Genomic DNA, 26,849 nt, shown 5'->3' with positions numbered 1-26,849 from the left:
TACTTTTGTACCTACAGTGAATACACATTTTGTTTGCCAAGAAACGGAAGTACATTGTGTGAAATAATTTATACCATAATAGAGGACAGCACCTTATATGAGTGTAGGGGTTAGAACTGTGAATCATCTCTTGTGTGTTTCTAACTAAATAGAGGCAATCTGCCCAAGAGAGAGAAAAAAAAAAAAATTCTACAAACCACAAATTCCATCCAATCACATAAAGACAAATCAGCCTTCAGGCAAATCAAATGTCTTCATTTAAACCGTACCTGGATTTGGCACTCTGCCCACCTTTCTCAAATCTCTTAACAATATGCTTTCACAAAGAGTTAAAGGCATGCATACTGAACGGTACTCCCTCTGCAACATTATTTTAAAAAGTAGGGAACTCTTTAGCCCCGGGAAGACCTGGGGAAAGAAAAGTTCCTTTCAGAGTCTGCACCGTGTGAATACAGGATTAGTGGGTGGGATTGAGGTGTGCCCAGGCGCATAAATAGAGGCGTGGGCTGAGCCAGCATACTAGGAAGCTTGGACTGCATCGAGGCCGCCTGGCTCACACAGACAGGTGGGTGGGGAGATCCAGGTAAGGCTCCTGACAGCATTGTTAGACGGGCACCTGTTAGAATGAGCTTTGGCCTCTGGTTACCATGTAAAGGTGTAGGCAATCCACAGGCAGAGGAGTGTGGGGCAGTTCCAGGAGCAGCAAAATGGGATTTGGAGAGGGAATTGATGGGATTTCCACCAGAGGCTTCCTGGAACCTCTCTGTGAAGCGATGTTCCTGAGCTGATTCAAGGTAATGCTTTCTCCCCCAGAAAACAAGAGGCTTAAGAGTGAGCCAACTCCTGGAGTTTTCAAGCCTGACACACAGCCCAGGGTCTCCTGTCTTGGTTACTGAGCCCTGATCACCATCTAATGCTTCTTTCTTACTGGCAAAGCAAAGACCCGCAGGACTGTGAAACGTCAGCTCGGATTAGCTGCTGGGGATTACAGATCAGAATATTATTGCAAATCAGGAAATAGCTTTCCTTCTGTGTCTGATATAAAGATATCCTTATTGCTTATTCAGTCTTTAAATTCATAAGACAGAATGTAAAAGGAAAGATCTGGTTACTTTCCTTATGAACAAGGACACTGAAACCTCCTGCAAGGCATTCATTGATGAAGACAGAGATATAATGACCAGTGAAAAGTGCTTGTTTCATAGTGTGTGTGTCTCCAAATTATCAATGTCCTCCATGGTTAGCTTTCTGTTTTGAGGTGGTTTATGCATGCAATATGCAGATCACAGTCAATTCAGGACTAAAAATTGATGTGTTGAAAACAGTACAGTGAATCTCAGAAAATCCTGTTTGTACAGCAGGAGTTATATTCGGCTCCCTTGAGTCACCCTGCCATAAAACATGTATAAGGTATCAATAGTTCCAATCTGAAAGCTGCAAAGCTATAACAGGAGGTCCTAATGGCTACTTGCACAAGAATTGTCAGTGGCTTACATAAATACTTCACCACCTGTTTATTACTTTTTTTTGCTAATATACATTTGTTGCCATACGTAAAATATAAAGTCAAACGTTTGTCGATAAATTTCAAGTCATTACTTGCATGATATTTTCTGAATCAACCATAATCCTGAATAGTGTAATTATTCTCACATAAGGGTTCTTGGTTTTTAGTGTTGTTGACATGAAAAAGAAGTCTTTGTAACAAAAAGGCTAGAAGAATTGTAGCACAGTTGGGGTGCTTGTGCAAAATACTGGATACAAAAATTGTTACTGGCATTTCTGTATCTTTATGAATATTGAAAATGAAGACAGTGTATCCCTGTTTTTTGCTTATGTCTTTTTTGTGAGACATTGCCTGGCTACTACATACTATGACATAGACAATAATTGGTCATATTAATACAAGGCATCATCTGGATTTGGTAACTTAGCAATACCTTTTTTTTTAATTGGCTAATGCTTAACAAGGGCTTCCCCAGGTGGCTCAATGGTAAAGAATCCACCTGTCAGTGCAGGAGATGTGGGTTCAATCCCTGGGTTGGGAAGATCCCCTGAAGAAGGAAACGGCAATTCAATCCAGTATTCTTGCCTGGGAAATTCCATGGTCAGAGGAGCCTGGCAGGCTACAGTCCAAGGGGTCTAAAAAGAGTGGGACATGACATCAATGCTTAACACAGGTTTTCCCTCAAGCTATCAGAATATGAGAAAGTTTAACCCTTAAAAACACTGAACATTGATGGTCCATCCCATTTCTCTTGCAGAGTTCATTTAATTTGAAACACACCAATATTAGAGTTAGGTGTTTCTTTTTAACCAATTTCAGTCTTTGGCTTTACTAGCATTTACAAAGCTTTTACTAACAGCTTTGCATGTCATGGTCCCTGGATAGCCCTAGTGATTTGCTAGTGCAATTCACTTTGCTAGCTCGCTTACTTCCTCACTCACTCATGGACCTTACCTTGCTATTTCTCTTTCCCACTCAAAAGCATCTGCTTCAAAATAGTACAACATTTCCTGATATTTAAATTTGGAATACTGGAAAGAAAAAAAAATCAACAGAGACATTCACAAGGTTGGTCTCTCTGTGTGATGAGTCCCATAGAATATTTTATGGGATAAAATAGAAATATTTTGTGTACAACCACCTACCTATACAGGCCCACACTAAGGGTCAAACAATTAGTTCACTGGAAGAAAGTTCCACTGATGTATTTTAACCAGTTCAGAACCAATATAGCTAGAGTTTGAGTAAATGTTACACTAGGGAGAGAGCTGTGTGTGTGCAAACCTTTAGTTAAAAGATAAAGTTGGTAGTTTCTAAATGAAATACATCATTTCACTCGGATCTTATTTTTCAATGGCAGTGTCCCCATTTTAACAAAATGTTAAAGAAATATGTATGTTTAAGGCAACTTTTTCCAAATGGGAAGATGGGAGCCAGCACTGCAAAATGGCAAGATCCAAAAGCCTTGGTTCTATGCCCATCTCATTGGTCTTCATTTCTCTGAATTTCAGATTCTTCATATACAAAATGAGACACTGGGGAGGTGGGGAAAGAGGATATAACCCCTAAGTTGTCTTCTACTATGACGTTTTTTAGAAAAATATAAAATTTAAAAGCAAATTCCTTTAACTGTAAGAATATATACATCTATCTCCTTATTTTCTTAAAATATATCTGTATCTATTTCTACATTGTATATTTCTATGGAGATCTTCATCAGTATAATTTTTTTCTATACAGATCTTATATAGAGGTGGATAGATAGAAATTTATACTATGCATTCTTAGGAAAGTTCTGTGGAAGGTATTTTTCACTCCAATTGCATGTGTTCAATCCCATCTAAGCCTCAATTCTCGAGTTCCACAGTTGTGTTGCAACCTAAAGATTTTGAAAAATTTCTAATTTCTTTTTGTTTTACTGGCTTCTTGCTAATTTGTTTTCCATATCAGATTTGCCATGGAGAAGATTCCAGTGTCAGCATTCCTGCTGCTGGTGGCCCTCTCCTACACTCTGGCCAAAGACACCACAGTCAAACCAGGAGCTAAGAAGGACACGAAGGACTCTCAACTCAAACTGCCCCAGACCCTCTCCAGAGGTAGGAGTCACATTCTCATTGGCCTCCTATTATACTTAACTGGGAAGGATTTAACTCTCAGAGCTGAGATCTGTGTGAACATATTTTTGTACGTGTTCTTTCTACATTTATCAAAGTTTACCATTATTTCTGTTTTCTCTGGAGGTTTTTGCTTTTCTTTAGTATCAAGTATATAATGATCCCCGTTTTACAACTGTTTTTCAACAGCTCTGGGTCTGAAAACATAACAGTTTTAGATACACTGGGTTTTTTTGTTCTAGGTTGGGGGGACCAACTCATCTGGACCCAGACATATGAAGAAGCTTTATATAAATCCAAGACAAGGTAAAGACAAGCTTTAGGGAACTCTCTCAAAGCTCTCAAGAGAGCCATCTAGCGATCTTTAGTGACCCACAAAATTCTACTCATTAAACATGATCCTATATCTCTTTGTCTCTTGAAGCAATAAACCCTTGATGATTATTCACCACTTGGATGAATGCCCACACAGTCAAGGTAATTTATACTTCTAAATATAATTTCTTTTATAGATTTATAGCTTTAGGGGTGGGTCCAGATCTCTCATCTTTATACCCTTAGTACCCAGCACAGTTGAATTAAAAAGAATATTTTATGTAGTACACACATATTTTGAAGTAACTTCAAATATTTCCACATTTTGTGATAACCATTGGCTCACAGTTTGAAAACACCAGCTCTAGAATTCATCCCTGACTTCTTGCTTTGTCTTTTATCCCACATTCAATACATCAACAAATACCACAGCTTTACCTTCACAGTATGTCCAAAGGCCAGCACCAGCCTCCTGCAAACACCACCTGTGCAATCACACAGGACACAGTGCTTCGAAGGCTCCTGTGCTTGTTGTAAAGATCAGCTGTTGTCATCTTAAAAGTCATAGTAATTTTTGAACAAAGGGCTCCATATTTTCATTTGGCACTGGTGACGGTGGTTTAGTTGCTGTCTGACTCTTGTGACCCCATGGACTGTAGCCTGCCAGGCTCCTTTGTCTGTGGGATTTCCCAGGCAAGAATACTGGAGTGGGTTGCCATTTCCTTCTTCAGGGGGATCTTTCCAACCCAGGGATCAAACCCAAGTCTCCTGCATTGCAGGTGGATTCTTTACCTCTGAGACAGGCACTGGGCCCCATATATTACATAGCTGCTTCCCAAATGCAGCCACTTCCTACTACCTTACTACTACTGCCCTGGTCCAAACCTAGATGAGATCTTGCCTAGATCTGTGACAGGCACCTACCTGGCTACCCTAGGATGCATCCCTAATATCTTTGAACGCATCTGCCTCTCACTTCAATGTCATTTCCTCAAAGAAGTCTACCCTGAACACTCTATAGCTTTTAAACCTCTTGTTTTGCTTTATTTTTCTTCAAAGTGCTTATCTCCACATAAAACTACTTGCTTATGATCTGTCTCCTACACAAGCATTTCAGTCCTATGAAGAAAGCACATTTTATTTTTTTCCCACTGCTATATTCCAGTACATGAAACAGTCTTGCCACATAGTAACCACTCAGTAGAACTGAGCAGTAGAAACAAAGCTGGTCAATAGTCTAGATATTTCTTCGTTAATCATTTGCAGAAAGGGTGGGGTTCAATACTGTATTAAAAATACAGTTCAGTTTAAAATCTAACAGAGAACAATGGTTTTACCTGGTGATGAGATGAATGCTTAACTATTTTTCTTTGCCTTATAGCTTTAAAGAAGGCATTTGCTGAAAATAAAGAAATCCAGAGATTGGCAGAGCAGTTTGTCCTCCTCAATCTAGTTGTAAGTTAGCTCTTCATCCTCACTACCATTTCTCTCAGTATTTGAAGTGGATGGTTCCTTTTTCCTATGTCTTAATCATACTACTTTAACGGGGATCTGTTCCGAATACCACATCTCATAGACTACAGAGAGAAGAGATTTTCCTTTGCATCTATCTTTCATGTCTACATTTTTGTTTATATATGTGCATATATATGTGGTCACATCATGCCCAGTTGCTCAGTCATGTCTGACTCTGCCATCCCATGGACTGTAGCCTGCTAGGCTCCTCTGTCCATGGAATTTCCCAGACAAGAATACTGGAGTAGTTGCCATTTCCTTCTCCAGGCAATCCTCCAACTCAGGGATTTTGTTTAGTGACTAATAATTTTAAACTGTCTGAATAACACTCTCCTGTGGTCCGGGATTTCTTTGTTGCTGTAATAAGTGGGAAGTTTTTGTCATTTACCAATTCCTTGCTGTGCCCCTTTCCCCTGCAGTCCTGGCTGCTCTCCACCCATTCTTACTCCCTGTGCCCTCTCTCTCTCCGGAAGAGACAGCTTTCTGGGTGGCCAAATCTAATCACTTCACCACAGCTTCCCTATCCTAATTGGCCATCACCACCTCTCTTCATGGTAAAGCTTTCTGTTTTTATAAGTTCTACTCGGTGTAGAAACAGGATCCACTTCTGTTTCAAAGGCAAGTGATCAGTAAACAACTCAGAAAACTCTTTCATAACCCTGTGTCCCCGGGGCTTCTCTCTCTCTCTCCTCTTTCTGGGTTGACAGGTGGGCTTCTTCAAGGAGCATCCACACCAGCCATTCTTCTTCACCTCCTTCCACAGGCTCCTCTTCCTCCATTTACCCCTTAGTATAAGTGACTTCCTGATATCTATTCGACCTACTTCTCTTTTCATATTTTATATTCTCTATGGACAATTTCATCCAGACCTGCTCACTGGTAATTCTGTCTTCCTTGAATACACAACAGCTTCCAATCTGTGTCCACAACCAAATTTCAGAAATCTTGCAATCAGCTTTAACTTGGTATGTTCAACACTGAATTTATCAACATAATAGGTTTTCAAAAAGCTCTTTTTTCTCCATTCCCTACTCCGTTAGAGTGCTATTCTAGACTTGACTCTCTGGCAGTCATGAAGGCCTGTGGTTCTGACTTGGAAATAGTCTTACTATTGGTCACTTCCCTGTAAATCCAGGACCGCTGTTTTAGTGTAAGAGTTTTTCACTTTACTAGCTTACAGTAAGTGGCTCTCTGACTGCAAAGTAAATCCTGTCTGATTCCACATAATTGTCAGGGTAATTACTCTAAAAACTAAATCAGGATCATGGTTCTTCTACCATCCCTCCAGTGGTTCTCTATTTACGGGCAAATCTAAACACTGTGGTGAAGAGTGCAAGGCCACTCGCGAGCCGCCCCTGAAGGAACTTTCTAGCATCATCTCTCACTACAGCCTCAGCATCCCTATCCTTTGTATGTGTGCTCAGTCACTCAGCCCAACTTTTTTCGACCCCATGGACTGTACACCAAGCTCTTCTGTCCATGGAATTCTCCAGGCAAGAATACTGGAGTGTTTAGCCATTCCCTTCTCCAGATCTTCCCAACCCAGGGATAGAACCTGCGTCTCCTGCATTGCAGGTGGATTCTTTATCACTGAGCCATCCAAAAGCCATCCCTACCCTTTAGTCTCATCCAAATACTTGATTATAGAAACTGCTAGGTCTTTCACCTGCCTTTGTATCATCGTCCCCCATCCTCTGCCCAGAATGACCTCCTTTTCTATGTAACTGACTCTTATTCATTTTCTAAGGATTTCTCTTCACCCGCTTCAGAAAGTTCTATGGAACCTGCAGACAGGGTTAAATGTCCTACTCTGGGCACTCGATGTGCCTGCATATCCTTCATCGTAACATTTCACCCACTGGATCCCCAATATTCCTTCTCCTTCTCTGTCTCCCAGTGTGTGCTAAGTCACCTCAGTCGTGTCTGACTCTTTGCAACTCCATGGGCTGTAGCCCACCAGGCTCCTCTGTCCACGGAATTCTCCAGGCAAGAATACTGGAGTGGGTTGCCATTTCCTACTCCAGTGATCTTCCCGACCCAGGGACTGAACCTGTGCCTCCTGCATTGGCAGATGGGCACCACTAGTGCCACCTGAGAAGCCCCTATCTCCCAACAGACATGCATTAATTCAAGAGAAGTGCAATATACTGCTCAGTAAAGTTCTGAATTAAAAAATGATAGATGAATTCTCAAGACAATCCTGTTTGTTTTGTAGTTTCTCCAGAAATGACTTCCATTTTTTTTTTTCATTGATCTATTTCCTCCTACCTCATCCAAGATGGCTTCCCCGAACACCATATGCCTCCCGAATTCTCCCTTATTGAATTCTGGGGCTCCTTATCCATCAGCTCTTTACCTCCTGTTCTGCATCACATTCTCCTCTAGCTTCTTTATTATTTCATGCATGTAACTAGCTTCTACATCTGTATCACAAACTCTCTGTGTTAGAGATGTGCCTTACAGTGTTTTAAAGTCCTTAGTCCAGGAATGGACATGTTTTTATAACAAGTTTGAAAATAACTGAAGGATAAACAAACTGAAAGTTGCTTTTTTTCATCCTTAGTATGAAACAACTGACAAACACCTCTCTCCTGATGGCCAGTATGTGCCCAGGATTTTGTTTGTTGGTAAGTAAAAGTGACGATGCGATAAAGCACACTCTGAACCCTACACAAACACTGCCACACCTTTTCCTCTGTCCTGCACACCCTCACCTGTTGTTTCCCCACAGCCAAGGAAATGACAAAGCTGGGGTGGCAGGTGGTGGGGGTGGCGGGCCAGCTGTTAACTTTCAGTTTCACAAACTATTTTCATTAGAAAATGCAAGCTCCTACCTATTTTCATACATGACATTTTTTTCATCTGCTAATTTGAACTTCTCATTTTCTGCCATAAGAACACCTGAGATGGAAGTACCCTATTCATTGTTTAAATGTATTTCCCCGAATTATATCATGCCTGTAAATATTTAATCAGGCATCCTTCTGTTTTGTGTGCTGGATTTTTCTTTCTGATGCTTTTGATCATTAGTTTTAGGTGTGTTATGAAAAAGAGCTGAAAGAAAAAAAAAAAAATCAAAGGAGCCATGCTCCTTCCTGCTACTGGTACTTTACCTGTGCCGTTTCCTGCCCGCCCCCACCCTGCCTCAGTATCCCCAGGCCACCTGGCTAATCACTGTCATTCGCAGACCTGCTCAAAGCCCATGATGTGTTCTTGTTAGCACCATATTCCTCTCAATGGTCACTCTTTCCTCAGTTATACTTTTGCATTTACTGGGTGATTGTTGAATAATTATTGACCCCCAAGTGGCAGAGACTAGATCTTTTTCTGCTCATCATCATATTTTCAGAATGACCCTGTGGTAGGCTTACAGTAAATATTTGTTAAATGACTGAACAAATGAATTGAGTTGGGCTTTGATCAAAGTGGCTCAGATGGTAAAGAATCTACCTGCAACGTGGGAGACCTGGGTTTGATCCCTGGGTCAGAAAGATCCGCTGGAGAAGCAAATGGCCACCACTCCAGTATTCTTGACTGGAGAATCTCATGGACAGAGGAGCCTGGCAGGCTGCAGTCCATGGGATTGCCAAGAGTCAGACACAACTAAGCAACTAACACTTTCACTTTGATCAAGGTGATACTGAAAAAAAAATGGAAAAAAAAATCCATAATTAAATTCATCATATAGCACACCTCACTCTAAGTGAGTAAGTAAGTGAAGTCGCTCAGTCGTGTCTGACTCTTTACGACCCCATGGACTGTAGCCCACCAGGCTTCTCTGTCCACGGGATTCTCCAGGCAAGAATCCTGGAATGGGTTGCCATTTCCTTCTCCAGGGGATCTTCCCGACCCAGGGATCAAACCTGGGTCTCCCGTATAGCAGAGAGACACTTTAACCTCTGAGCCAGCAGGGAAGCTGACCAAGTGTAATTCGTCCATGTTCACACTAACCTACAAAATAGAGAGAAAAAGTGAAGGGAGGAAAGGAACAAGGTTGAACCAGGGCTAATCTTACAGATTTGGTCTTGCTGGGATTTAGAAGATTTAGAAACCTTACTTTTTTTTTTTTTTTTTTTAAACTTTACAATATTGTATTAGTTTTGCCAAATATTGAAATGAATCCGCCACAGGTATACCTGTGTTCCCCATCCTGAACCCTCCTCCCTCCTCCCTCCCCATACCCTCCCTCTGGGTCGTCCCAGTGCACCAGCCCCAAGCATCCAGTATCATGCATCGAACCTGGACTGGCGACTCGTTTCATACATGATATTATACATGTTTCAATGCCATTCTCCCAAATCTCCCCACCCTCTCCCTCTCCCACAGAGTCCATAAGACTGATCTATACATCAGTGTCTCTTTTGCTGTCTCGTACACAGGGTTATTGTTACCCACTGAAAGGGCCTTTAGAGGTTAGCGAGCCACACCCTGTGCAGAAATTCTCTTCATTGCTCCTCTTAAGGGCAGTTTGCTGTGCTGTGCTTAGTCGTTCAGTCATGTCCAACTCTTTGTGACCCCATGGGCTATAGCCCACCAGGCTCCTCTATCCATGGGATTCTCCAGGCAAGAATACTAGAGTGGGTTGCCATGCCCCTCTGCAGGGGATCTTCCCAACCCAGGGCTGGAACCCAAGTCTCCCAAATTGCAGGCGGATTCTTTACTGTCTGAGCCACTAGGGAAGCACAAGGGCATTTTAAGCCCTGTCTAATTCCTCTGGTCATAAGAACCAGGTCCCAGGCAGCTTGCTCTTCCAGCTCAGTAGTTCTCCACAAGGCCTGAGTGTTAGAATTGCCTGGAAGATCTGAAAAATCAAGTTGCCCAGGCTACATCTCAAACCAGTTAAATTAGAATCTCACAGGGTGGGACGCTGGTGGCAGTCTTTGAACGCTCTGCAGGTGACTTCCCTGGGCAGCCACGGATTGTGAGCCAATGGTTGGGAGACTTAAAAGCTTTTCTTATGTTAATATATTATGAAGGTGAGACCCTGTGTGTACACCAGGCAGAAGTAAGAGTCGATCTTAAGTCTTTCTTGAGCAAACACATGTCAGTTTCCTGTAATTTACGTCTGTTGGTCCCAGTCCAACATTCTGAAATGACAGGGATTGTCCATCGAGTACCAGTGACAGACTTGGCATGCAAGAGGCTGGGTTTCATGTGTCCTCTTCATCTAATTCTCAGGTAATGGACCACAGGCTCCTTTAACCACTCTCTTAAGGAAAGGCTGCTAGGCCTCTGTATATCTTAATACCTGCCTTTTGGATGTATCTTGTTTATACCTTTTTTTCCTCATTAATTGATAACTTCAAGTTAAATGTAAAACATGAAAAATAGAAAGACTTAAACCTAGAGGAATATATACATAAGGGACTCTCAAATCTCTATTTTTAACATGTAGCTTGTTAACAATAAAGCAAAAAAAAAAATCATAGAGGACAATACACAATTATTTTACCTTGGCTGCTCTTAAGACCTTGCATTCTTCTATTCATTAAAAAAAAACAAAAAACAAAAAACTTTGGTTTGGAAAACTATCATTTGATGTGTGTTTCTAATTATCTAGGCTGCTCTTGGTAACATATTTCAATTATAACATAATCATTTCAAAAGTTTAAAATAATTCTTTAGTAGAGAATGCCATTGCTTTCACCAAAAACAAAACACCACTTCAACAATGTATATTACCCTGCTTTCAGGCTGCTATAGACAGAACAACAGAGTTTGTAACCTTTTCCACAAATACCACTGCCAGGCTACTGAATGCTCCCAGTTTGGCTCTGGGTACCAGCTGCGGCAGCTGGGTTGCAGACTGGATGGAGGAGAATCCCATACAGCAGGACACATCATGTTCCTTTCATGGGATGTGAATAAATATGTAGGCTTTCATGGGATGCAAATAAACACATAGGCTTCCTCTGCAAAAGAGGTTCCTTTGAAACACAATACTTCACTCCTTTTGGCTTTTTCTTTGTAGACCCATCCCTGACCGTTAGAGCTGACATCACTGGAAGATACTCAAACCGTCTCTATGCTTATGAACCTTCAGACACAGCTCTATGTAAGTGTTACCTCCTTGGAATATCCATAGAATTGCTGTTGTGATGGGTAGAGAATCTACATTGGGAAGGGAAAAAAGCCGTGCTCAGAGACTCCAGAGAAACAGTCTGACCATGTCCAGTCTTGTGTTCTCCATCAAATCACATTCATTTTGATCTCATTTTTTAAAACCTCAAAGAAGAATTATTTACATTAGGTGTCTTTCCCTCCAGGAGGATCCTAGGACCATATTACCTGCTTTTCACATTTCTCTTCAGCACAAATAACTCCTTCTACCACAAAACTGAGTACAATAGTAAGAGTACCAGGGTAATAGTAATAATCTGCATGCTTTGTTAATTTTTTTTCCCAAACAACAAAAGTAAAATCATTTAGTCCAGCTTATTAAAGCTGAATTTGAGTTCAATTTTAAAGATCAGTAAGAAAGATGGTTCCAAATAGTTGCCAAGATACTGAATTCCCCTGGGGTTGCCATAAAATGGAAAAAAAAAAAAAAAGTTTGAGACTCAAGGCAGAAGAACCTCAATGGGAGACTGTACCTAGCTGTGACATGTAATTAGTCCTTCTGGGAAGAAAACTGGGCTTGTCCTAAGGATCAATTTGCTCAATGACTAATGACTGTATAGACTGGCATTGTCCAATTTGTCAGCCATTAGCCACATGGAGCTGTTTAATAGTAACTTTAATGAAAATTAAACAAAATTCACCAAAAGAAAACTGTATTTCAAAAAGACACATGTACCACAATGTTCATCGTAGTACTATTTACAATAGCTAGGACCTGGATGCAACCTACATGCCCATCAACAGATGAATGGATAAAGAAGTTGTGGTACAAATATATGATGGTATATTACTCAGCCATAAAAAGGAATGAATTTGAGTCAGTTCTAGTGAGCTGAATGAATGTATAGCCTGTTACACACAGTGAAGTACGTTAGAAAGAGAAAAACAAATACAGCATATTAACACAAATATATGGAATCTAGAAGAATGGTACTGGTGAACCTATTTGCAGGGCAGGAATAGAGGACTCGGTCACAGAGAACAGACTTGTGGACACAGTGGTGAAGGAGAGGGCGGGATGAATGGAGACAGAAGCCTGGAAACATAAACATTCCCATGCGTAAAACAGATAGCTATTGGGAAGTTGCTGCATAACACAGGGAGCTCAACTCGGTGTTCTGTGACAACCGAGAGGGGTGGGCTGGGGTGGGGGTTGAAACAAGGCTCAAGAGGGAGGGGACACATGTATACTTATGGCTGATTCACCCTGTTGTGTGGCAGAAACCAACACAACATTATAAAGCAATTATCCCACAGTTAAAAATGAAAATTAAAAAAAATTTCAATCTACAGACACAGTGACCACATTTAAAGTACTTAATGAACAAGCACTGAATATTTTCCATCATCACAGAACTTTCTATTGGGTGGCATCGACCTAGAACGTTATTTTGAGAAGGATTGTGAGGTCGTGTCCAGCAGCAGGAAAGACGTCCCAGTCCATTAGCAATGCCTCCAATGAGTGCTGAGAGAACCAGGGGATGCACATCCCAAGTGTATTGAACATTCTTGAGATAATAGTATAAAGCTTAATCTGCTAAGTCACTTCAGTCGTGTCCGACCCTGTGCAACCCCATAGGCGGCAGCCCACTAGGCTCCTCTGTCCCTGGGATTCTCCAGGCAAGAACACTGGAGTGGGTTGCCATTTCCTTCTCCAATGCATGAAAGTGAAAAGTGAAAGTAAAGTCACTCAGTCGTGCCCGACTCTTAGCGACCCCATGGACTGCAGCCCACCAGGCTCCTCTGCCCATGGGATTTTCCAGGCAAGAGTACTGGAGTGGGTTGCCATCGCCTTCTCCAAAGCTTAACCTATTAAGTCTTAACTTTGGGCTCCTTAAAGGCAGATATTCTGCACAGGTAATATCACCATGCCTTGTAGAAAAGGAATTTAATAAACATTGGAAGAGATCTGGATTATAATGAAAGCCATTTCACGTACTTTTAGAAAAAATTTACAAGATTACCAACTATTCACCCTATGATAAAACAGCACCTATTAAAATAAGAAATAGAATACTAGAGTTTAGGGATAAACTATAACTATTAATATAATTCTGATGATGTGTTGACTCTTGTAACTTTTTCCTCTATTAGTGCTTGACAACATGAAGAAAGCTCTCAAGTTGCTGAAGACTGAACTCTAGAGAAAACACAAAATCTACAAGATCCTCCCTCTGTGTTGGGCCTCGAGACTGAGAACCAGAGGAGGTTTTGAAAAACTTTGGAGAAGGCTGAAGCACTGGTGAACCTACTGATTAGATGATGGTTTCATGTTACAACAGCTTTTTTTTTAAATTGGTTTTACATATACATGTATGAAAATAATATCATATGCTTCCATAGTGAGCTGTGATTTTTAAAAAAAATAAATCCTTTTAGGGGGTGTTTAAACTGTTCATTTTTTTCCCAACCTGGTCTTTCACGAAAAGCTATTTGGTTTACTCACCAAATAGGATTTTTAAACACAAAATGTTCAAAAAGGGGACAAGACAAACCCAGTTCAAGCAACAAAGATAGTTTCTCACTGGGTGACAAAAGTAGACGTGAGCTTGAACAACAGAAGTATCAAACAATATGCTCTAGGGTGACAGAGTATCTAGAAAGGCATCCCGAGCAAATCAGTATCTAACTGAAGATGTTCTCTGGTGGCTCAGTGGTAAAGAGCCTGCCTGCAATGCAGGAGACACAAGAGATGTGAGTTCGATCCCTGGGGCTGAAAGATCCCCTGGAGAAGAAAATGGCAACCCACGCCAGTATTCTTCCCTGGAGAATCCCATGGACAGAGGAGCCTGGCAGGCTACCGTCAATGGGTCATAAAGACTCGGACATGAGTTAGCAACTGAGCATTACACTAATTGAAGACCACCTTGCCTCACTCTGGCCAGAAACTCCTATGGACACACTGGAATTTAGCAATTCATTTTTACCTCTGACAGGTAGCTTTCTCCTTCAGAAGGCTAATTTTGTGAAAAGGTCATTCAGAGAACATCTGTATCCTTGAACACACTCCAACCACATCCTGAGAATTCAGCCTCATACTATATTTGGTTTCTTAAGATTTTAGAGTACTGGTGTGAAATAAATTCAGTAAGAGCAAAGGGCAGTGACATCACCTCTATGGGGTAAAGATCAGAGGTCACTATCTCTCTTTGGATGGTTAAGGGGGAAGGTGGCATCAGAAATAGGAGAGCAGCTTTACCTATTTTTAACTCTGTATTCTGCCTGACAAAAACTGTTGTTGTGTTGTTCAGTCGCTCAGTTGTGTCCGACTCTTTGCAACCCCATGGACTGCAGCATGCCAGGCTTCCCTGTCCTTCACCATCTCCCAGAGTTTGCTCAAACTTCACGTCCATTAAGTCAGAGATGCCATCCAACCATCTCATCCTGTCGCCCTCTTCTCCTTCTGCCCTCAATCTTTCCCAGCATTAGGGCCTTTTCCAATGAACACAATGAAAAGACAAAAATTAGCAATGTGTATTCCTATGTACTTACTAATTAATACTAAGTATCACTAACGTACTTAGTATATGTGTGCTCAGTTATATGCAATTCTTTGCAACCCCATGGACTGCAGCCTGCCAGGCTCCTCTGTCCATGGGATTCCCAGGCAAGAACACTGGAGTCGGTTGCCATTTCCTTCTCCTGGGAATCTTCCTGACCCAGGGATCCAGGGATCGAACCCGCATGCCCTGCATTGGCAGGCATATTCTTTACCACTGAGCCATCTGGAAAGCCCATTAATGACTTCAATACATATTTAATCTCACATTCATTATTATACAAAGTTCCTTTATCATCCAACCTCCACTGCCTTCCTTAGCCCCGAAATGGTTGTGGTGGTCTGTGCCATGCTTTGTATATTGGTTATCTATTGCTTGTCTTAATTAACTTTTTGTTTGTTTGGATAGAGCCCTCCTTCTGAGTAGGTCCTTCGGCATTAGTAACTTTCCCAGTTAGTACTTTCTAAAATACTTTCTCTCACACAGTACTGTCAAAGAGCTCTGCATTAATCTGTTCTAAGCCTATGCTGATGATTTAAATCCTTAACAAAACTGTCACCAGAGGGACTGGGTGCCCTTCTTGTAAGTAGGTAACCTACTGTGCTTAAAAAGGTAAAACGTTCCATTTAGAAATGTCTCTGAAGGTTAGCTGGAGGAAAAAAAAGAATTTCTACTTGAATAAACAAACATTTTGAGTAACAACTTCTAAGCTATTCAGGTTTCCCTTATTGTACAATAAAGTGGTTGTTGTTTTTTTTCAGTTGGGCTGATATGAAATATGATTAAGTCCTTAAAATTTATTGAATGTTATTTTAGCAACCCATATAATTTATAAAATACAAATACATCTCTAAGAAGTCTAATGTTAAGGTTGCAGGGAAAATAAGTCTCCTATAGAAAAATGACAGAGCAATAGTCATTTAAAAAAACTGATCAACTTTGACCCAGTTTCCTCTACTTCCAAGAATTTGTCCCAATGAAATCATTCAAGAGAAATTGTTCTGTGAAGATGCCTATGGCAACATTATTTAAACGCCACCTCCAAATCTAATGATTACTTAGTTCACTAACACAAAATGCACTGTATTGTCATCACTAAGTTATAAACATCATATAGAGAAGCAAAAAAGACAAGTGAAAGAGAATTTTTAAGAGTTTCTATGCTATAACTGCAAGTACAGGAAATGTGTCTGTACACAGGTTAGAAAGAGAAGTTGCAAACATAAAATCCGTTGTTTTAGCTCATGGTAATGTTAAGAGTGCCTGCTCTTTCTACCAAGTCCTTTACTATCATCTCACAATCTTTCCTTTGTGTTTAAATAAACTTATGTGAACATACCTTTGGGGAGAAACGGAAGACTGCTTTAAGACTAGAGTCTTATTTCAAAGAGCTGAATAAAACTGTAAGCTAGACAGGATATAAAATGGTGCAGCTACTATGGAAAAACATATGACCATTCCTCAAACAATACAGAATTATCATACATCGGTAAGTCCACTTCTGAGTAGGTACCCCAAAGATATCTATATACTCACATTCATAGCACCACTGTTCACAACACCTTGGAGGTGGAAGCAAACCAAATATCCATCGATGAATAAACGGGTAAACAAAATGTGTGATATACATATAGAATGGAGCATTATGTAGCCTTTAAAGGAAGGAAATTCTGACATAGGCTATAACATAGATGAATATGGAGGACATTATGCTAAGTGAAATAAACCAGCCACAAATTCTGCCCCATTTCAATATGAGGCACGTGTATTAGTTAAATCCCTAGAGTCAAAGTAGAATGGTGGTTGCCAGCTGCTGAAGGCAAGGAGGAATGAGGGGTTATTATATAACAGAGTTTCAGTTTGGGAAGATGAAAAAAATTCTAGAAATGAGTGGTGGTGATGGTTGTGCAACAATGTGAATGTACTTAGTAACACCAAACTACACACCTGAGGGTTAAAATCATAGATTTTATGCTATGTATATTTTACCACCTTTAGTTTTTTTAATCAGTTTTATCTGAGGCCCCACAGCATGCAGGGGAGAGGGCAGGGACAAATGCTGGAAAAAAATTAGTAACAAAAAGCATCTGTAAAAGTCATTTATGTAGACGATGAACATACCTGACTACACCCGTTTTAGAACTGTGGTCTTCAAAGGACCATCTAGGACCAGCTAACTCTGCTCTGGTTTTCTGCTTGTCTTATGCCTTCAGTAATCCTAGGTAGCTACCGAGGTCCCATATTTAGATAGAAGCTGAGGGGGAGAAGAAAGAGAGCTCAAAGGCAAGAACGGAACTTCCCAGGGCCCCACCAACGAGCAGACTTCAAAGGCCAGACAAATTCAGCCGACTGACTAAAAGGCCACTTGTCAAGCTGTGACCTCACCGACCTGTCAAAAGCAAGATCCCCAAAGTAAGCAGAGTGGTTTCACCCTCCAGGTGGTGGCAAAGCCCATTCTTCGACATATATTTTAACTCACAGGCAACTCCCTGAAGCCCTTCTCTGCAAAAGAACTCCAAAAGCTGAGTTTCCTGAGGGGAGGGGAGAGAAAAGAGAGAGGAGGGGAGGAGCAGGGAGTGGGGAGGAGAGGGGAGGGCCGGGGAGAAGCAGCTGGCACTTGGAGGGGGAAAGAGGGTCTGCTTTTCCCCTTTTCCACTGTCTCAAGAGTCATTTCAAAGACTACAACTGTCATTGACTACAATTGTGATAGTGACATTCCAGAAACATTTCAACATGAAAAGCTTTGTCTGGTCTCTATTTTTTCTTTCTCCCTCTCCCTCTGGGGTCAGGTGGAAGTGTGGGGCGAAGGGTGCTGCCCCTTTAAAATTATCCAGAAAACATTCTCTGAAAATTAATTGCACCTGGCATAGAGAGCCTGGTGTAGAAATCAACTGCTAGCCTCAAACATACTGAGGGCACAACAGCTTTAGACAAACCCCTTTTCTGATCCAGACACCTGGACAACTTGGTCTTCCACCTTATTGTCGTCTCCAATAAAACAACTGACGTGTGAATGCCCCTATCTGCATAACCATGACGTCTGAAAGTGTTTTTCCCCTAGAAAATACTATGTAGAAACATGATTCTACCTTTCTCACTACCAGGTAAATGCTGCTGCTGCTGCTGAGTCGCTTCAGTCGTGTCTGACTCTGTGCGACCCCAGAGATGGCAACCCACCAGGCTCCCCCATCCCTGGGATTCTCCAGGCAAGAACACTGGAGTGGGTTGCCATTTCCTTCTCCAGTGCATGAAAGTGAAAAGTGAAAGTGAAGTTGTTCAGTCGTGTCCGACTCAGTGACCCCATGGACTTCAGCCTTCCAGGCTCCTCCATCCATGGGATTTTCCAGGCAAGAGTATTGGAGTGGGTCACCATTGCCTTCTCCGGTAAATGGTGAAACAGTTTCATATATTCACACAGTGCATTTTCAGAAGGATGAATAAACTTAAACAGGGCTAAACAAATATTTAGAAAAACAGCGTGAGGTTGTTTCCGGCTGAAGGAAATGAAGAACTAAAAGCCTCTCTTCTGGTTTCTTTTTCCTCTGAAAAGTTCCATTCAGCAACATATTCCTGAGGTTGAAAATGTATAACTGGTTTTCACACCAAAATCACAGTGGCTCAGACACAGGAGCTGAGAGGAATTTAAGCTGTATGAGCTGAGATTTCTAGAATGTATAGCCTCAAAATTTTCCATTTGTAGTTGCATTACATTTTTCTAAAACATTTCTCTACATGAAATACATATACAGAGAACGAGAGAATTTTTTAAAGCCGAGTTTCTGTTTGTCTTTTTTAATAAGTGCTAGGTTTTTGAAGAAAGAAGCTCTAGAGTCTTTAGTCTTCAGTCTGTTGTCGGTCAAGACAGACCCTGATTTGACTCGCACCTTCCTCTGAATTCACAAAATGTTTTTGTGGCAAAATTTCTCTGCACACAGGCAGCGGCCCTCCTGTCATCCTAGGATCAGCCAGACCTCAGCAGGTTCAGCAACAGCCATCTGGGACTCAGAGGTTAGTGGGCCTAAAGAGTCATGCTTCTCAATCCCCGGGCTGTAACTGAGTTGACCTAAATAATGCTGTTGCAATTAGAGCACAAACCAAAGCTATGGGTTGCTTTCCTCTGGAATAGCCCCTTTCCACAAAGAATCATTTGTACCAAGAAAAACTATTCTATTAGGAGATTCCAGAACCTCATGGAAACTTCAAGAGGCAACAAAGCAAATGGGGAAAATACAAAATGCTCTAAAGGAAGACAGCGTCCAAAAAATCTCACTTCCTTCACGTGTCACAATATCATGGTACAAGTGGGAACATTTTTAGGGTTGCCCTGAGCCCTGTATGACATTGAGGGAGAACAGAACAGGTCACCCCAGAAAGTGCCTCTTTGGCATAAAGATCATTGTGAGCTGATTATGTGAGGGGAATCACTGACTGAAACCGCCCACCCTGCTCAGGCAATCACAGAAACCATCTGCATGAGTTATTTTATAACAGGAGATCCTGGTAAGGAACACGGAACTAACAGGTCACCACCAACCAGAAGAATTCGGGTCGAAAGGTTGGAAGGCGACAGGAGATGCGAGTCCATATGTCGTCCCAGAATCCTCCTCGCTGGAATCCATCTTGACTGAGCGACGTGTCAGCCACTGGGAAGGACCTTGAGTCAGAAAGATCGGCCAGAGACAGCCCGGAAACTAATCGCATCACCACAAAACCCAAGACAGTGAGCCGCACGGCAGAAGAGTCCTCTTGGGCTCCCTTACCCTGCTGCTCTCCACCCAGGTGGCCCTTCTCAACAAAATCTCTTGCTTTGTCAGCGTGTCTCTTTGGACAATTCACTTCTGAGTGTTAGACAACCGTCCAACTCTCGAGACCTGGAAGGGGTCCCCTTTCTTGCAACAATTATTTTGGAGAAACAATAGACAGGAGAAGCTCTGAAAAAAAGAGTAGAAACTTACTCTTCTGTAAGATAAACTTACATTTAAATCTCCATCTGTAAATACATCTCCTTCTCTGTACCAGGATGAGAAGCATGATTCCAAATCACCAAAACTCGTATCAATGGCGCTGGCTTAAAACTGCTGTCAAACCTCATCCTTGTTTACGGTGCCTTTCCTGGTAACTTTCCATAACTAGCTTCCTCACACACACACACACACACATACACACACATACCTGGTAACTTCCCATAACTGGCTTCCTGACCAACACACACACACAACACACACACACAGGCTTCCTGACCACCACCACCACCACCACCACACACACACACACACACACCTCGTAACTTCCCATAACTGGCTTCCTGACCAACACACACACATACACACACAAACACAGGCTTCCTGACCACCACCACCACCACCACCACCACCACACACACACACACACACACACACACTTGGTAACTTCCCATAACTGGCTTCCTGACCAACACACACACACACACACACACACAGGCTTCCTGACCACCACCACCACACACACGCACACACACACACACACACACACATACACACACGCGCGTGCTTCCTGACCACCACCACCCCCTCTCACTCACACACACACCTTTCTTTTGCCCTTAGCTAAAGATGGTATTAAGACAATGTCTGGAGCCATCTCAAAGAGTTAATCGTTTTTCTGGATATTTCCTATATGTACATGAGGTATACATGTTAATAAACGTCTGTTGTTTCTCTTGTTATCTGTCATTTGTTAAGTAGGGTCTCAGTTGAGAACTCAGGAGAATAGAGGGAAAATGGTTTTTCTTCATCTACAATAGCATGGGAATTGCACCTAGAGAATTTAGCTTTCTTAAAAGATGAGCCAGTCTGTCAGAGGCATGTAAGTACCCACCAACAAAATGCTTTAAAATTCTATATATAGGTCAGCCATTTCTCCTCTTTCTTGGTCTAAAAGCATCAGAACAATTACTAATGAAATATCATATACTACATAAAATATGACAGAAAATTAGTAATTTTTAGTGATAGGAAAGAACTTCTATATTTCCCCCCACCAAGATAAGCAACTTCTCTTTTAAAAAACAATTTTCATGTGGAGAAAATATTAGACACTGAAACATTTCAAGAAAAGATTCTGGCATGACTACTGGTGCGGGAAGTTAATTCCATGGTTGGATTACAGACTGAAATAGCAACTCAGTTCTACGAACCCAAAGCAAAAAAGAGAAATCCACTTCACTTAATTCATTTATCAACCCTTCCATTACTTTCTTTTAATTCAAACATCCAAAGACAAAGAAAGGTTTCCATACTTTAATTTTTTAACATAATATACAGAACCACAATACTATTTAAATTTCAAATTATAGGAGATCACATTTAAATATGCTTGGATTTGACAAGCTGCTGTGACAATACTGAGAAATTTCATAAGAAGGGTATTTAGAATTTGTAAGATAATCAAATATCATTTTACTATAAGGGCCAATGCATTAATAGTAACTTCTTTAAAAAGGCAATCTTTGGGACTTCAAATTATTATAAAACAATACCAAGATTATATATAGATATGCTTTCTGAATTTCTCAAACTCATTTCATTTCGAAGGCTGAAGGTAAATGTTACACATTAGGACATTCAGGAAATCATTTCTCCTTTGCACTTACCTGTAAAAATCAAAACCTAAACCATACTTTCCTAAAGACACGACTATTTCTAGACTACATTAGTGTGATCAGAAAGACTACTAGAACTAACATCACTTTTATATTAACAATATTCACCACATCACTTCTTTCCTAAAAGGACAAAAAACTGGGGAGTTTAGATTTCCCTTGTTGGACTTATAATAATCTCATACTTTCTGGCTTTAATAAACTTCAACTCTTTTTTCCAGTGAGAACTAGCTATACAGCACAGTGCCACATAACAATTATTCCAGTGAGATGTACATTAAGAGTCACAATATGATCAACACAACAGTGCCTTACAAAGTTTTTCTGCAGGTAAAAATGCTAAGAAAGGCCACAGTAGACAGTGCCAGACACTGTGAAAACCAGTAGATTACAGCTACCACTGAGGTTCAGAGGAGACCACAAGTTTCAGATTTGTTTCAGCAATGGAAAAAGAAAAACATTTAGAGAAACATAAAAATATATAATTCCACTGTCAATAATGTAATTTTTCAGGTACTGTTTCCTTAAACAGGCAAATGAGCTTAACTTAGAGGAAATGTACAAGATCAGCATAGGAAAGATGTTCCTTGTTTTCTCATCAAAGGAATGCGCTGGGATTAGCACGAGGGTCTTTCTGGTTCCTGTATCTGTAGGTCAGCCAAACACCCAGGATCTGGAACGGGAAGGAAGAAAGAAGAAAGAGAAAGTAACAGTTGTGCGTGTTTACTCAGTTGATCCATAAAATAATCTGAACTCTCTGAAGCACTTGGTATTGTGTGTTCAAAGAGGAAGAGATTTCTTTTTAAAATGTAGTAAGTAACCCAAATTAGATGCCCTAAGAAAAACCGAACATTAGGGCAGGCCTACTAATGACGCTCGTCCACACCATAATCCTCAGAACCTGTGAACATGTTCTCTTACACCGTAATAGGGACACTGCAGACGGGACTGCGTTAAAGCTCGTGAGATAAAGAGATCACAAGAGTGAACTCTGTGATGTAATCACAAGGGCCCTTGAAAGAGGGAAGCAGGAAGGACAAAAACCAGAGATAGAGCTCAAAGGCAATGTGACAACAGAGGCATTAGCAAGGAGAGTCAGAAGAGGCCATGCTGCTAGCTTTGAAGACGGAAAAATGTCAAGTTGGAATCGAGCCAAGGAGCGCAGGCAGCCTCTAGAAGGCAGAAAAGGCAAGGAAACAGGTCTCTCCTAGAGCTTCCAGAAACAGTCTCCAGTTTAAGCTCCTGACCTCCAGAAGTTTAAGACGGTAAATCTGTGTTGCTTTAAGCTACTACAAGTGTGATTACTTATTAGAGCGCAAAAGGAAACAAATACAAACACTAACTTGTCTTAACAGCTAATATATTGTATGTTTTCCTAATTCAAACAGAGTTCAGTGAAAATTAAGCAATAACAAAAACCCTGCAATAAATACATTTTCCAATACAGATCATAAAAAATGTAATTCCTACCTCTCCAAAGGTGGAGGGATGTATACTTTCAGAAAAGTAATTAAATAGTGATTGCCACATTTCCCACACTATGTTCACTAATGAGATAACCAATAGAACCTATTATTTTTTAAATTAAGAAATGTGTTCATTCTGGTGGTCCTGCTACCTCAAAGCTGATTTATTTAAAATACTCAAAAATTCTTAGACAAAATTTAATGGGACAAAATGAAATTCAAATTATATTTCCATATTTCAGACCTAGGCCAACTTTTAATCTAAATTTTGTTCGTTCGACTTCATAACTACTCATTAGCTGTTGAAACTCAGAGAAGGCAATGGCAACGCACTCCAGTACTCTCGGCTGGAAAAGTCCCATGGACAGAGGAGCCTGGTGGGCTGCAGTCCATGGGGTCGCGAAGAGTTGGACACGACTGAGCGACTTCACTTTCACTTTTCACTTTCATGCATTGGAGAAGGAAATGGCAACCCACTCCAGTGTTCTTGCTTGGAGAATCCCAGGGACGGCGGAGCCTGGTGGGCTGCCGTCTATGGGGTCGCACAGAGTCGGACACGACTGAAGCGACTTAGCAGCAGCAACTGTTGAAACTACCTCTAGACAACAGTGGTAAATCCAAAATTTTCTCCATTTACCACAGTAATAATTCCCAAGTTACTGTAAAACTCATGACTGGCGGAGGAGTTCCCTGGTGGCCTAGTGGTGAGGATTCTGGGCTTTCACTGTCACGGCCTGGGTTCAATACTTGGTCAGAGAACTGAGATCCCACAAGCTGTAAGCATGGCCGAGAACAAAAAGGAAGTTCATGACTGGCAATGTTTATATAGTTGTTACAACATCTAAGGATATAGGGGCTGCTGGTTTGTGAGTTGAATCAAGGAAAGATAGGGCTAATTTAAGGAAGTGGAAAGTCTGGTTTGCAGTCTGTATAACGAGCCTGGGATGGGGGGAATTTACTTAAACATACAAAGAGTACTTTGTGTCTAGCTCTGTTCTTCACACTTCACAAATTCATACCATTTGATCAAAAACTCTATATGATAGGAATTGCCATTATCCTCATTTTACAAATGAGGGAACTGAGGCATGGAGAGGTTAAACAACTAGATAACAGTCACCCAGGTCATGAGCGCTAGACCCAGGGTTCAAATCTGGGGTCCATGCATCTAATTATTTTGTTGCTTGGGAGAAGAATCTGATGTGCCATTCTCAGGCTAACAACATTCCATCTGCCATTTCAGCCGCATTCATATTACAGGACTGAAATCCTTTCACACGGAGTTAACTTCTCTACCACCTCTCAACCTGCCCGACCATCATTTCCCTGCCCGTGCCTCAGAAACACGGGCACACAGGGAACTTCTGGTTAGAAGTTTTGAGATTGCTAAATACTTTTATTATCAACCCAGGATACAAGCTGATAGTGCAAGTTACAGTCCTTAGGGGAAACAGGGCCATCGAGTAAATTAAATACTTGTAACCTGGAGCCATATTCTATCAAAGTTTAATTCCTCCAATTCAACTGTGACAAAACAAGACATCTGTGTCCCACTGCCAAACCACCATCTCCTTGCAACCAGGGAGGACGTGACAGGGAGGTCATGTCCAAAATACAGAAAGATCCAAGTTGGATAATTATGTATACTGGATTTTTAGACTACAAAGGTGCTCATGATTTAAAGATTTTCAATGGCAACTTTGACTAGACCTGATCATGAACTCTGCTGATTCTAGAACCTATACCCAGGACATGGTAGGTCTCCAAAGTACAGTTTTATAAAATGTCTATGTAGAGTGTGCAACAAGTGTGTCCTTTGCTATTTATTTTTATATTTATTAAATGTAGAAAGATGTAACATAACATGCCAAATTATTAATGTTGATGATTTGAGTAGGTAACTTCAGTTAGTAGATCCAGTCTTTCAGCTTCACAATTTTCTGTATTTTCCACAAGTTTCTAAAAGGATATGCACTAACTTTTAAAACTTCTTTTTTTTAATTTTAAATCAATGTTTCTTTGATGGCTTAAATTTATTTTCATGTGTTACAAATAGTTCAAATGAATTCTATTTCTTCTACGACAAGAAATCATCAGCTAGTTAGACTCATCCCTTCAAGTTCTGAGAATTGCTGATTCTGTGAAATACTGAATAAAAATTTAAAACGTGAGACAGTGGATACATCCAAAAAATATCAGATTGGATAAAATGTTATTAAACTCTCTAGTTAGGTTTCAAAAGGAATTGGTGTATAAAATATAAAGAAGGACTCCATGAAAGAATACTTGTGAAATCTAAGACACAGGAGTTTATACTGTTAAATAATTAGTATTTTAAAAAACAGTGGGGGCTGGCAGGAATGAACAGAGCACAGAGGACTTTTAGGGCAGTGAACATACTCTGTATAATACCACAATGACGGATGTATTTGTCTGAACTCATAGATTGTACAACGCCAAAAGTCAACCCTGACGGAGTTATGCACTCTGTGTGCCTGTGGTGTGCCAGTGTGGGTGAAGTGTGACAAATGCACCATCTGGTGAGCAGTCGTGATAGTTGGGGAGGCTGTGCATGGGCGGGAGAGGGCAGGGGGATCCTGGAAATCTTTGTTCCGTCCTCTCAGTATCATTGTGAACTTAAAACTGCTCTAAAAATACAATCCTCTTTAAAAAAATATGCATAGCTGAAGGCAGTGTGATCTGATGAGAAGAAAATGGAGCTGCTCAAAAGGACTAAATTCTCAAAATATATCCCAGATATAAAAAAGAAATCATGTGGCAATATTCTCATAATCGTTGACTCTGGCTAATGAAGCATATTCAGATTGGTCATTTTGATTTTTTTCCCATCTATATTTTCAAGTTTTTATGACAAAAATCTAATTTTCTTTTAAAGGAAAGAGGAAACAGAATTGTTTTCAAGTAGCATATGAATTTTCGTGGATCAATGCCATGACCAACCCAGAAGTAAGATGGCTCTTTCCTCAGAAAAAGTAAAACGAAAAAATGCTTAGATTAGAAAGGGATGTCAGGGGAAACTTTCTTAAAAAAGTGAATACTCAGCTTGGTCTTTATCTCCACTTTGATCATTATAGCTGAGTGGACTTTTCATTCTTGAAGGAAACAAAAATTGAATTAGAATAAAATATGTAAAATACACACATACATGTATATAATGTGCTATCTATATTAATTATACATTTTATACATATGTATGTATACATCATATACATAAATGCAATACATGTCACACACAATTAAAATGAAACCTAATATGTAACATGGCGACTGTAGTTGAAAGCACCATATTGTACAATTGAAATTTGCTGATACAGTAGAATTTAAATGTTCTCACCAAAAAAAATAGGTAAATATGGAAGGTAATGGGTGTGTTAATTAAATTGATGGGGGAATCTTTTCACATGTATAGTGTAGCGTAGTAACATTAAGTCGCTCAGTTGTGTCCGACTCTGTGATTCCACAGATTGTAGCCCACCAGGTTCCTCTGTCCCAGGGATCAGACTCGGGTCTCCTGCATTGCAGGCAGATTCTTTTACCAGCTGAGCTACAAGGAAGACCTTCCACATGTACACATACGTCAAATCACCGTGATGTACACTTTAAATACCTTACAATTTTGTCAATTATACCTCAATAAAACTGAGATATATG

General features: G+C 40.7%; 2 protein-coding genes across 4 annotated transcripts in view; one reads left to right on the top strand and one right to left on the bottom strand.

Moving 5' to 3' along the window:
* Window positions 1-466: 466 nt before the first annotated feature.
* Window positions 467-13,967, top strand: AGR2 (anterior gradient 2, protein disulphide isomerase family member). 3 transcript variants are annotated; one of them, XM_019958500.2, is made up of 8 exons: window positions 467-565; window positions 3,458-3,603; window positions 3,864-3,927; window positions 4,046-4,098; window positions 5,318-5,391; window positions 8,015-8,078; window positions 11,423-11,506; window positions 13,666-13,967. In XM_019958500.2, exons 2-8 carry the CDS (start codon window positions 3,465-3,467, stop codon window positions 13,713-13,715), a joined length of 528 nt encoding a protein of 175 aa, XP_019814059.1. In that variant the 5' UTR covers window positions 467-565; window positions 3,458-3,464; the 3' UTR covers window positions 13,716-13,967. The 3 variants fall into 3 exon arrangements, with proteins under 3 accessions (XP_019814059.1, XP_019814058.1, XP_019814060.1); XM_019958499.2 differs by having other exon boundaries at window positions 470-583; XM_019958501.2 differs by lacking the exon at window positions 467-565 and adding an exon at window positions 630-794.
* Window positions 13,968-21,334: 7,367 nt separating this feature from the next.
* The window catches only part of TSPAN13 (tetraspanin 13), a 38,169-nt gene continuing 32,654 nt past the window's right edge, over window positions 21,335-26,849 (bottom strand). The window contains exon 6 of the mRNA XM_019958498.2: window positions 21,335-22,384. Coding sequence (XP_019814057.1) covers window positions 22,310-22,384 — 75 coding nt within the window. The 3' untranslated portion in view covers window positions 21,335-22,309. The remainder of the gene's footprint in view (window positions 22,385-26,849) is intronic.

The sequence above is a fragment of the Bos indicus genome, chromosome 4 (assembly GCF_029378745.1).
Source record: "Bos indicus isolate NIAB-ARS_2022 breed Sahiwal x Tharparkar chromosome 4, NIAB-ARS_B.indTharparkar_mat_pri_1.0, whole genome shotgun sequence".
NCBI classification, from domain to species: Eukaryota; Metazoa; Chordata; class Mammalia; order Artiodactyla; family Bovidae; genus Bos; species Bos indicus.
The sequence above is the reverse complement of the archived record's forward strand: the minus strand, read 5'-3'. Positions and strand labels throughout refer to the sequence as shown.